The 12,678-nt window shown below is 36.3% G+C and overlaps 1 protein-coding gene across 42 annotated transcripts in view; it reads right to left on the reverse strand.

The window, feature by feature from the left end:
• The window catches only part of PTK2 (protein tyrosine kinase 2), a 349,037-nt gene that overhangs the window by 180,856 nt on the left and 155,503 nt on the right, over window positions 1–12,678 (reverse strand). For all 42 annotated transcript variants that reach the window (XM_037728951.1, XM_037728934.1, XM_037728962.1 and 39 more), the window contains 2 exons: window positions 11,522–11,601; window positions 11,173–11,235 (listed from right to left, as the gene is read on the reverse strand). In XM_037728951.1, the coding sequence (XP_037584879.1) occupies window positions 11,173–11,235; window positions 11,522–11,601 (143 nt within the window). The remainder of the gene's footprint in view (window positions 1–11,172; window positions 11,236–11,521; window positions 11,602–12,678) is intronic.

Below are 12,678 nucleotides of genomic sequence, written 5' to 3' on the forward strand. Positions count from 1 at the left end.
AAAAAGAGATGGGGTTTCTCCATGTTGGTCAGGCTGGTCTAGAACTCTCGACCTCAGGTGATCCTCCCACCTCCACCTCCCAAAGTATGCTGGAATTACAGATGTGAGCCACCGCACCTGGCCTACTCAAGCCTCTTAACAACGTTAAAATGATCTAACTGCAACAGAGATTGCTGTTTCTTAACGACATTCTCCCCTTCATCCTGGGGATGACATTGTCTTTTGGTCAGGTACAGTGCTGTCTTCCTCAGTCTCTTCTGTAGCAAGGTAAGGCCATGTGAATATGTTTTGTCCTATGTCCCTCTAAGGGAAAGTACTAAACAGCAGGTTCCTAAAAACATTGTTATTATTTAATATTGTTTCATTATAATGCTGATGAGACAAAAAACTGATTCACAGCTAGGCCACCGTATGGAGTGTGCATGTTCTCCCTGTGTCTGTGTGGGGTTTCTATGGTTACTTGTTTCCTTCCACATCCCAAAGATGTGCATGTTAGGGGAGCTGGTGTGTCTGAATTGTCCCAGGATGAGTGAGTTTGGTTTGGGGAGCGGGGCGGGGGTGGTGAGTACTCCCTGTGAAGAGAATGGCATCCTGCCCTGGCGGGATAGGGTCCAGCCACTTACAACCTTGAATTGGAATAACTGGGCAAATAATTATCTGGTTTTTAAAAATCAGTCTTTCTTAAATGTATGCTCATATTTATTCCAACATTTAACATTAGAAGGGTTTTGGGTCTCTGTTTAGAAGCTGGTGATATTTTTGTGACCAGAAATATTCCAGAAGAACTTAACTCTTGTTTATATCAATTAGTCTATGGTAAAACTGGTTTCACCTTATGTCATTTCACTTACAGTTTCCAGGAACCTATTGATGTTAAGTGAAGACACAAATATACATATTTGTGTCCTTGAAGAGAAAGAGAAAGAGAAAGAGGATGCCCATCTCTTCCTCCTTCCTGCGCACTAGAATAGATACGCGATGGGTAATGTTCAGCAGCCTCTTAGGCCATGAGGTGGCTATGGATTACAAAATGGTAAAATTAAAGTAGCCTGTAGCCCCAATGACTGAGAAACACTGATTGTCTATGACTTGTTTCATATGAGAGAGAAATAAACTTCTGTCTCAGTGAGGCAACCATCAATTCTTGCCCAAATCTACCGGCATTCCCTTTTTTGATATTTATCATGGGTAGCTAAAGGATGCACTTGACTGCTGTCGACAAGAAAAATGAAGAAAAAAGTGAAAACAAGAATGTACAATTATAATTAACCTCGGCTAATTTTAAACCACAAATTTATTCATTCTAGAAATATCTATGGAATGCCTTATAAATGTCAGATACTATATAAAAACTGTATTCCCTGCACAACAGAATGCAGCTCACATTCTCTATAGTGAAGAGAAACAATTACGCAAACCACTACAGCACAATATATTAAATGAAAAATAATTTAAAATTTCTAAAAAAGGCAAACCACTTAATAAGGAATCAAGCAGAAGTGAAAAGTTAAATGATTCATTTAAAATAATTTCATGTTATAGTTCTCTAGTTTGAGGAATAATTACTGGTAAGTAAGGGTCTTCTTTCTCTAATGCCATATTAAAAATTCTAATTTTAACACTATTGATTTGTCAGTATTGGCAATGTACTTTTAAAGGCTAATGAAAAACATTTTTCTCAAAACATCTGACCTCCTTTGGTAGCTGCCTTCTCTCCTCCTAACCTCTTATTTACAAAAGATGTAAATAGAAGTCTTCTTTACACCCCAGTTGTTCCCTGTGGTGAGAGCCCACAGGAAGTAATGTACCAGGGACAGGGCTAAGGGAATTCACTGTCTTATAGTTTTCCTTTGCCTATAAAAAGTACCTTGGTTCTTCCTAGATTGGAAAGACAGGAAAAGAAAGACTGTTGAACTCTTTAGTTGGTTTAAAGAAAACACCCTCAATTTTCTAGATAATACTTTTCTCACTCTCAGAAACTGTGTCTTAGTAATAGCAGTAGCAGCAGCAGCAGTAATAGTATAATTCCAAATAGTTATTTATGGCTGAGTGTGGTGGCTCACACCTGCAATCCCAGAACTTTGGCCGGCCAAGGCGAGTGGATCACTTGAGGTAAGGCATTTGAGACCAGCCTGGTCAACATGGTGAAATCCACCTCTACTAAAAATACAAAAATTAGCTGGGTGTGGTGGTGCACACCTGTAATCCCAACTATGTGGGTGGCTTAGGAGAATCACTTTAACCTTGGAGTGAGGTGAGATAACACCACTGCACTCCACCCTGGGTGACAGAGCGAGACTGTCTTAAAAAAAAAAATGTTATTTAGAAATACAGTAAAGTTGAAGGGGCATTCTGCATTAGGCTGTAAACAACTGAGTTTGACTTTTAAGTTCCTGCTGAAATCTAATAAAGTATGGGGATTATTTCATGAGCTTTCTTATTAGAAAGGAAAAAGAGAACCATGAAACGAACTAATAAGGAAAAAGCAGTATTTTGCATTTATATATAATTCTTTTCTGTACTGAAGAAATACATAAATTTCTAAATGGCTCCAAGTAACTAGCAAAAACCAACAGGAAAAAGCAACGCCAATGCTCTCCTTGAGGTATGAGGGCCACTAGGGCCCCCAGTTGCTCCTGTGGTAGGACAGCCATGGTATGCTTTCAAGTCCCTGCACATCCTCTCAGCCAGGCCACTCCTCAAGTACTGGCATCAGCCTTTACAATGGCCGCAATGGAAGACAGGACCAAGTGCGATACTATTAAGATCTTTATTGAGAAAATATAACTATTAATCTGTTAAACTATTACTGGGCAGGTGTGGTGGCTCATATCTATAATCCCAACACATTGGGAGGCTAAAAGTAGAAAGACTGCTTGACCAGCATCTGTTAAGCTACCTTTCAAGAACAAGGGTGAAATTTAAAAAAAAAAAAAGAGAGAGATTTAAAAACAGAATTTTATCATCAAAAACTACATATTAAAAACATCTAAATAAAAGAAAAATAGAAACTAATGTCAGAAAGATAGGCTGAGCTACAATGAAGAATGTTTAGGCAATAGAGTGATAAACATGTAGGTTTCTAGAATGTCCCCAGCACACACACACAGCATGACAGGCAGAAGGGAAACTTTTTTGGGGGTTTCTGTTCTGAGGGTACTTGCAAGGTAGGGATGATGAACCTGGTACTTAGGCAATGAGGTTGGACTTTAGGAAGGCGGAAGTGGCATCATTCCCTGGCTCTTGTCAGAAATCACAGCAGTGGAAATGAAGCCTCTGAAGTTCAGCTTACCTAGTTTGGGACCACGACCCTCTGATTCAAGCCACTCTGGTGGCCTGGGTGAGAGTCAGAGTAACAGGAGATTGAGTGACCCAGTACCTCAAGGTTATTGTCAAATACAAAACAGAAAAACAGCTATGCAAAAAACATTTGAAGAAATAAATGACACAAACACCACAGATGGGCATACAAGAGGTTACCAGGCATGAAGAAGCAGATTACATCACATGAAATACAATGTCTAGAAATGAAAAATATAAGAGGTAGAATAAAAAAAATAAGTGAACAAGGTATGGCATAAAGATACTACTTAAGAGAATTAAAGAATTGAAGACAAATCCAAAGAAAAATTCCATCCCCCAAAAAAGAGAATCCAGAGAGACAGAGAAAGGGAGATAGAAAATACAAAAAACGTAAAAGAGAGCAAAGATCAGAAATATATCTAGTTGATTATTAAAGAGATAGTGGCACACATTTTCCAGATGGAAAACATGCATCTACAAAATTGAGAAGTATGTCTTATTCCAACTGGATTTATAAAAAGAAATCAAAGCACAAGACATGAATAAAACTGAAAAAGACTAAAAGTAGGAAAAGGATCCTAAAAGAAAGAGTGGCCACAAAGAAACGTCAACAGACATTTCTAGTCATAACAGAGTATGTTTACAGTATTGGGAAAAACCAATGAGCTGAACGATATATTTGGAATAAAAGGAAAAGCATACCAGAAGGATTGTCTGAGATACAAAAATGGCTGTTACTGTTGTTTTAAACAGGGTCTTGCTCTGTTGCCCAGGCTGGAGTGCAGTGGCATGATCACAGCTCACTGCAGTCACAACAATCTGAGCTCAAGCAGTACTCCAGCCTCAGCCTCCCGACTAGGTGGGAACACAGTTGCATGCCACCAGGCCTGGCTAATTTTTAAAATTAAGTGTAGAAATGAGGTCTCACTATGTTACCCATGCTGGTCAAACCATCTTCCCACATTGGCCTCCTACTGTGCTGGGATTATAGGCACGAGCCATTGCACCTAGCCCAATAAGGGATGTTTAAGAAATAAAATGATATGGCCAGGTGCGAGGTCTCCTGCATCGTGATCTGCCCGCCTCACCCTCCCAAAGTGCCTGTAATCCCAGTACTTTGGGAGGCCGAGGCCGGCGGATCACAAGGTCAGGAGATCAAGGCCAGTCTGACCAACATGGTGAAACCCCAACTCTACTAAAAACACAAAAATTAGCAAGCCATGGTGGCAGGCGCCTGTAATCCCAGCTACTCAGGGGGCTGAGGCAGGAGAATTGCTTGAACCCAGGAGTTGGAAGTTACAATGAGCCAAGATCTCACCACTGCACTACAGCCTGGGCAACAGAGCAAGACTCTGTCTGTAAAAAAAAAAAAAAAAAGAGTAGAGTAGGGAAAGAAAGCCAAAAATAACTGTATAAAATAATAATAATAATGTCTAATATTTGGAGTTTGAATTTTGAAAAGATATAACTCAAATAACAGGAAAAACTCATGTGTAAGTTGGAAGATGAGGAGAGTTAAGGTGTTTCAAGGTCCTTGTATTGTTTAAGAGAAGATTAGATGAGTTTAAAATCTGGAGCTGGTTAATACAGAAGGTTAAATATAAGGCTAACTAATGACGGAGTAGAGATGTTTATAAACTTCCAAGTAATTACCGTAGAAAATTTGGAATAAGAATACCAACTAAGAAATAAACAGCACATGTACCCTCACACAGTTTATTTCTAGGACACTAGAAGTAGGTAATAAAAGCGAGTCCAATATATCGTGCATCCTAAGAAATATAAATGTACTAAACCTATCACTTCAAAGAAACACTTAGCAAACTGGGTTGAAGAAATCCAGCACTATGACAGTTTTTAAAGACACACCTAAAAAGTAAGGGCACAGAGAAGTTGAAAGTGAAAAAATGGAAAGTATAAACCAGGTCAAGGCTAACCTAAAGAAGGCAAAACAGATTTTAGAACAACAACAAAAATTATCAGGTATAGAGAAGGTCACTACATAATGATGCAAGATTCAATTTACCAAGAATTGTTTGTATGTTTAAATAAAAGAACCTCGAAATATAAAGGAAAAAATAATAGACTTATAGAAAGAAACTGGCAAAGTCATTATCATAGATGGGTATGTTAACAAGCTTGATTAGAAAATGCATTTTTTAAACCACACTAAAACATTTCTAAGAACTGATCACATAAAGCAAATACAATAAAACATTAATAACTGTAGCATTCAGGTAACAGACACATAGATGCTCACTGGAAAAGTCTTTCAACTTTTTTGTATATTTGAAACTTTTTCATGATAAAACACTTGGGGAAAATGACCTTATTCTAGGGTCCACAAAGAAGGTCTCCACAGAAGTTGAGAAGCTCTTTTCAGACAGATTATGCTGTCTGACTATAGTGCCATTAAGCCAAAAGTTACTTTAAAAAGAAAATATTTTTAAAATCCACACATTTGAAAATGTAAAAACAGAAACGAATACACAAAAGTTTCAAAACAAACATTTAACAACCGTTAAGTGCCGGAATGCCTTTTTAAAAATCGGGTCTTAAAACTCAAAAACCAAAATGAAAATATTATTTTACTACATTAAAGAAAGATAAACTCCTATATGATGAGAGCCATGTACACATAGTTGAAAGACAATGACAAGCTGGGAAAGAAAATACAGAACTAACGTTACAAGGAAGTGTTAACACAACAAAGACTTCTTAAGATTAATAAAGAAAAAACAAACGTATTAGAAAAGCTCATTTAAAACAATTACTTAACAAAAGGAATTAAAAATGGCCACATATACAAAGAGGTTTAATATTACCAGTAATCAAACGAATACAAATAAAGCAAGCAATCATCTGTTGCCCATAATACAGGTGAAAATGAACAACAAAAATGGCCCCATGCCTTACACTGTTATTAACCTGAACTGAATGTCCCCTATTATGTGGCTGTCTAAATGTAGTATTATAAACTCATTTGGTGGACTAGTATACTAATGTTTATTTCTATTTAGTCATACGGAAAGATCTAGTAAACGTAAAGTTGAGTAAAAAAAAGCAAGATGCATATAGGATCATTCTACTCATATTAAAACTATGCATTGTATGTGCACACAAGTGTTGAAACAGAGCTATAAGGATATTTATTAAGACTATGATGGTGGTTAACAGGAAATGAGGGGGTTGAAGAATTTTTCTTATTTGACAGTGTAGTTTAAATTTTTTCTCTAACTAGAATGTATTATTACCTTTGAAAACAAAAATAATTTTAAAAGGGGTCAAAATTAAATCAACAGATGAACAATGATATTGTTTCCTATTATTTTTTCTTAATGCTCTTTAAAGAAACTCTACAGTTTAGTTTTTATCCTGATTGACAGTATCTCCCATGGATAATAATCATAATTGTGGTCCACATTTACTCAGTGTTGGGTGCAATAAGTACTAAGCTCTTGACATGAATTACCAACTCATGTCAAGAGTTGATACTTACTATCTCATCTAACTCCTTATAACAATCCCATATGTAAGTAGGTATCACCATTATCCCCATTTTACAGGTGTTTGGAAATGGACACCAAGGGCTTACTAATAAAACTTGGCAAACAGAATAGTCAAGGTGGGATAAGGACTTGAACCCAGATATTCTGCTTCAAGAGGTCACTCAATTCATCTATTTATATGGAGATAGGGTACTGAATTCATACAAGTTGTATAACTGTAAAGAATTACTACAGTGGAGCAAAAGCATAGGAATATAGAAAGAGGATACAGCAAAATGAGAATAATATCTCAGAACTGTAGGAACCTAGAACTATAAGAACCTAAAGATTCATCTTTCTTTTAACTATCATATTTACTTACTTTAAATATCACACATATAAATTAACTAAGATGAAACAGCCATTTCTAAACAATAGATCATTCAACTTTCCACACAATCCTCTAAGAAGGATCTAATTTACAAACTCATGCTGTGCCTACTTCTTCTGTTTTTAAGTAATAATAATCACAAGCCCTTACTTACGTATAGCAATTCTCATATTCTCCATTTCACTAGCCCCGACAAAAACTATGTAAGGTTTTGAAGGCACTGGTTAATACCCTAATTTGTCCTCTCCTATTCATCTATTCTCTGATCATCTAAAGTTCTGTAATTTCTAGAAATAAGCCACATTTACACTAACTTCAGTGCAAAATTTGACTCTCATTTCAAACAGATCTTTAACTTAAAATTCCTCTCTCCAAACATACCATTCACTAATTCATGCTGACAGATAATTTGCTTCTTCATTTTCTTTAACTATTCTGGCTGTTAAAAACATGTCAAGGTATTATTCATGAAAATTTCTTTCAAGCATCTCTCTTCCTGTAACTCCGTATCCTTTTGACAGTATGTCTGGCTCTCTTCATTCCTTTGTATACCTCTGGTTCTCACACAGACTCTGTCTTTCAGTTACATTTCATTTTCCTATCTTGGCCTCACACAGACACAGGGCAGAATGCAATTCACATCTTTCTTTTTCCCCAACTACTACACTAGGGTAGGCTTCCATAGTGACCCTGAAAAAGATGATCACATGTGTTCCTGGCGTTCTCTCCTTGTAACTCAGCCAGGCCACTGAACTAGTATTCCTTTCTTAACTATTCGCCATCTATTGTATACCTTTTTAGATCATCTCTAACTACTTACTGACCTCAATTCTCCCATCAGGTTTTTTTTTTTTTTTTTGTTTTTTTTTTTTTTTTTTTTAAGATAGCCCTTTTATTTTACAATAGTTTTAGATTTACAAAAAAGTTACAAAGAGAGTATCCTGTATAGTCCACACCTAGATCCCCCTACTATTAATATACTGCATTATTTTGGTACATTTGTCACAAGTAATAAACCACTATTGATATATTATGATTAACAAACTCTATAATTTACACAGATTTCATCAGTTTTTACCAATCCTTTTTCTGTTCCAAGGTCTTATGGAGGACACTGCATTACATATAATCATCATGTTTCTTTAGGCTACTCCTGGATTATGTGAGTTTCTCTGACTTCCATTGTTTCCTTCATGACCTTGACAGTTTTGAGAAGTACTGGTTAAGTACTTTGTAAAATGTCTCTCAAGTGGCATTTGTCTGATGTTTTTTCTCACGATTAGACTGAGGTTAATGGTTTTTTGTTATGAGGAGGGCCACAGAAGTAAAGTGCCCTTCTCAACACATTACATCATGGTTGTGTTGTACTGGACCGAGCATAGAAAGTTAGCACCAAGACAAAAGTATGCCAGATTGCAGGGTCATTTATTATGCCGGCGACCACAGAGGACTCACGTCTTTCCAACCTGTGGTGTCAAAAGGAGGGTGCCACGACTTTTTATACCCGAAAAACCACCTTGGGAGTGGGGGTGAAGAGCGGGGATGGGGATGAAAAGGTTTCGGACATTCCAAGGGCTAGGGGATTCTGTGATTCACCTCCTGGGCAGAGATAAGGGCAGGGGTCTCCGGACATTCCAAGGTCTAGGGGACTTTTGTCATTCTGTTTGTTACTTCAGTGGTTTACAGAAGTCAAGATATACATTTGTTTACACATCGTCTGGGTGCTGATAGAAGTCACAGATTTTAGCAATTACTGATAAGAAAAGGTAAGCAGCTTTACATAGTTTTGCAGAACAAACTAGCAGTTCTATTTACAGAGGCCAAGAACAGTAGTTATTGTGAGGAGAATGGGGCAGCCATTGCAACTTATTTAAAAAGTTTTGCATTTCATAAAAATAGCGTTGCTCAGGTTCTGGCTCCAGGCCAGCACAATATCACAGTTGCACACTATCAACATGACTGATTACTGTTGATATTGCCTTTGATCACCTGGCTGAGGTCACGCCTGTCAGGTTTCTTCACTGTAACGTTACTTTCCCCCCACATGCCCTTTCCTTATTATAATCTTTAGAAACAAGCCACTAAGTGTAGCTCATATGTTAGAAGTGAGTTTTATGCTCCAGCCCCTCTGAGAGAGAGTATCTATATAAATTATTTGAAATTTTTCTGTAGAGGAAATTTGTCACTGCTCCTTTAAGTATTTATTTATTCAAGTATTTATACTACTATGGACTCACGGATATTTAATTTACACTTTAGGTTACAATCTATTCCTACACAACTTAATTTGTTGCTCTAATTGTTCCAGCTTTTGTTACTGGGAACTCTTTCCAATGGCTCATTCATCCTTTGACGCAGACCCCTCGTTTTGTTTTTTGAGCACTTCTTTCTGGCACTACAAGCTGCTCTAGGGCTCACCCTTGTATTTTTTTCTCCGCTCCCTAGAACTGCATTTTTCCAAGGAGCTCTGGTTCCTTTCACTTAAGAATGGTACTAGAAACCAAGATCTAAGCAAAGGGTACCACAGAGATTTTTATTTTAATGCTGCTGGTATTAGTGATTTTATAACAGATGAAATAAACCAACATTTCTCTTTCCTTTTTCATTTTAAAAAACATGAATGTTCCCCTAGAACTAAAAATCAGCATGCTCCAAATAATTTGTCTTCTTTCCCCTCAAGCACACTTCTTTTCTGTGACTGGTATCCATAGTGGTCCATGACAGAAAACCAAGAGATTCCTTGGGTTCCTCCCTGTCCTTGATTCAAATGTAATCAGCCTCCAGTTACACAGACTCTGACTCTACTAGCCCTGTCTCCATGGCCACTGCTTCCTTCTATCTCACAGCCTCATCATTCTCACATGGACAAGAAAGGTGCAACAGTTTCCTGGCTCCCTGCTTCCATTTTTAATCTTCTTTAATAAAATTCTAATCTCACAAATACAGAATTCTAAATTGCGAATCTCATTATAATTGTCCGGCTTAAAACGATGAGTCAGCAATGCTCAAAGCCCAAGTCCAGATCCTTTGAAGATAGATAATGACCTGGTCCCTGTATACATATCCCTCTTTCCCTCATAAGAATGGTATTCTATCTATCCCCAACCAACTTAGAGTTTTCTAACCTTTGCCTGATGGTCCAGGTTTCTGTGCCTTTGCAAATGCTGATTTATCTTCCTGACTGGCTTCCTGGCGCCCAGGCAACAAATCCCACATAACCACACTTCGTGAAATCACTCATTCTTTAAGGCTTAGGTTAAATAACACCTCCATGTGAAAACACCTCACACATCAAATACCATTCTTCTGCAAACACCCAACTGATTATAATTTTGCTTACTTGGCTGAGAATCTTCCTTCTAGCGGAATGCTTCCTGGGGGTTAAAATTCTGTATTATTTCTGAATCTCCAGCACTTAGCTACAAAGGACTCAGTGCTCAATTATCTTTTGCTAAATTAATTATGAAAAAAATGAAGTACAGGGTTTCTAGCCTCCCAAGACATAAACTCCAGGTTGGGTTAATTTAATAAAATCTAATATAAGTCTAATACACAAATTAATTTCATTATTGGAAAAATTTCTAGTTAGATTTTCTGATACATGAGCAGTAAATCCCATATCTCCAATTGTGAAAAACAATCTGTAGTAACTTATACAGAGAATATGAATAATAATTTATAAGCAATTTATAAGCAGCTGTTAAATTCAATATAAATTAGAAAAGAAATATCACCTTGCTATAATTAAATTTACACAGACTAAAAGTGTATTATATATGTTAACAGGCCATATCAAATATTAGCTTTAAGACATCTACCAACAAATCTAAATGTTTACTAACACAATTAATGTCATCGAGAATTCTGTTCTTTTCCTCTTCCAGATGAAACAGTGTTTCAGAATCAGTATTTAATTTTAAGTGAAGATAAACTAAGAAATAATTTAAGTTCTGCATATTTGCAGGTATAGCTTAGATGTGTAATACTTACTCTAATACTTCATAGTTAGACTTCTTTTCTAGTGCATTGCCCCGCATCTCCCAGTATGATCGCCTAAAATCAAGAAAGACACAAATTTTCACGTGTATATATAAGGAATGTTTAAGCTGTTAAATGATAAAAACTGAGGGAGAGGCAGCTGAATAATAAATAAATATTAAGGGCAAAAACTGCAATTACTTTTGCATCAACCTAATAATTCATAATTTTCTCAAATTTCATTCCATATTTTACTGATAATCCTTATGAAGAAAAGGAAAATACCTGAAAAATATTCAAAAGTAATAAAAAAAAAAAAACACTGATAAATAAAGGCCTCAATGCATAGTTATCATCTTACCGTATTTCTAGACAACCCAACTTCAAAGCAATTTCCTGGTCCACTTGATCAGCTATTTCTAACATATAATCGCTCTTCACCTATAACAAAAGGAATGGGAAAAAGAACAGTTGTAAAAGAAAAATATTAGATATATGCATTCAATAAATGTTTTCTGACTACCTTTCATATACTTCATATTGTGTCAGTAATAATGCTAGATGTTAAAGATATAAACATGAGTTATATCAAAAAATAATTAAATAAAAGTCTCCTATTAAGAAAACCTCATATAATCTATGACCACTGAAATGGAATATTAAGAAACAATGAATACAGTCTGAATTATAATAACCTTCAGCTGCTCTAAACCCTGCCCATGTTGTCAAAAGTGAAAACAAGGGAAATCTCCATTTCTATGAAAATTTGCAGCAGATGTATTTTCTGACCTCAAACTGCAGTTCCAGCAGCGTATTTTGGACTCTAAGCAAAGGATTTACATATTTCAAAATCCATTTAACTGTACAACTGAGGTGTTTCCATCTAACCATCAATTTTAAGTGATTAATCTGCAAAGTAATACAAGCTTAAAGTCTAAGGTAAAAAGAGAAGACTCTAATAGAATTCTTTAAATGTCTTCTAAACAATGAATAAAAGCCGAAAGAGTGATATCAATGCTTTCAAGTACCTGTCACTGTGAAGACATTTTCAAAGATGAAATAAGTAAAATCTCCTTGTAGATTAGCCTGAAGATACTAAAATTGGCAACTGATTTTGATGAAAGAGAGTACCCATTTTGAACCTCACATGAAATGTTATCCACCCCTCTTGCAAAAGGCATCCCATTCTCTTCAGTAGCACACCTGTGTTACAAAAAACTACACTCAATTATTATATAATGAATTTTATCAACACAAAAATTGGTGGAAATTTGTCTTCTCTCTTGTTCTCCAAGTACTTTCATAATACCCTCCGTTTTGTCTCATTCCTCGAAGTTGAAAATATTTACTCTGGCCCTTTACATAAAAATGTCTTGACTTCTGCCCTAAAAAAATTTTCAAACATCCTGTTCTTCAATGATTGCCTCTTAGCAAGCTAGCTCATTTGTTAAAAGAGTTCCATCCCCAGTTAACTCACCTCTCACTCCACACCAATCTTTATCTACTTCATACTGGATG

This window comes from Cebus imitator, unplaced genomic scaffold, assembly GCF_001604975.1.
Source record: "Cebus imitator isolate Cc_AM_T3 unplaced genomic scaffold, Cebus_imitator-1.0 Scaffold284, whole genome shotgun sequence".
Lineage (NCBI taxonomy): Eukaryota > Metazoa > Chordata > Mammalia > Primates > Cebidae > Cebus > Cebus imitator.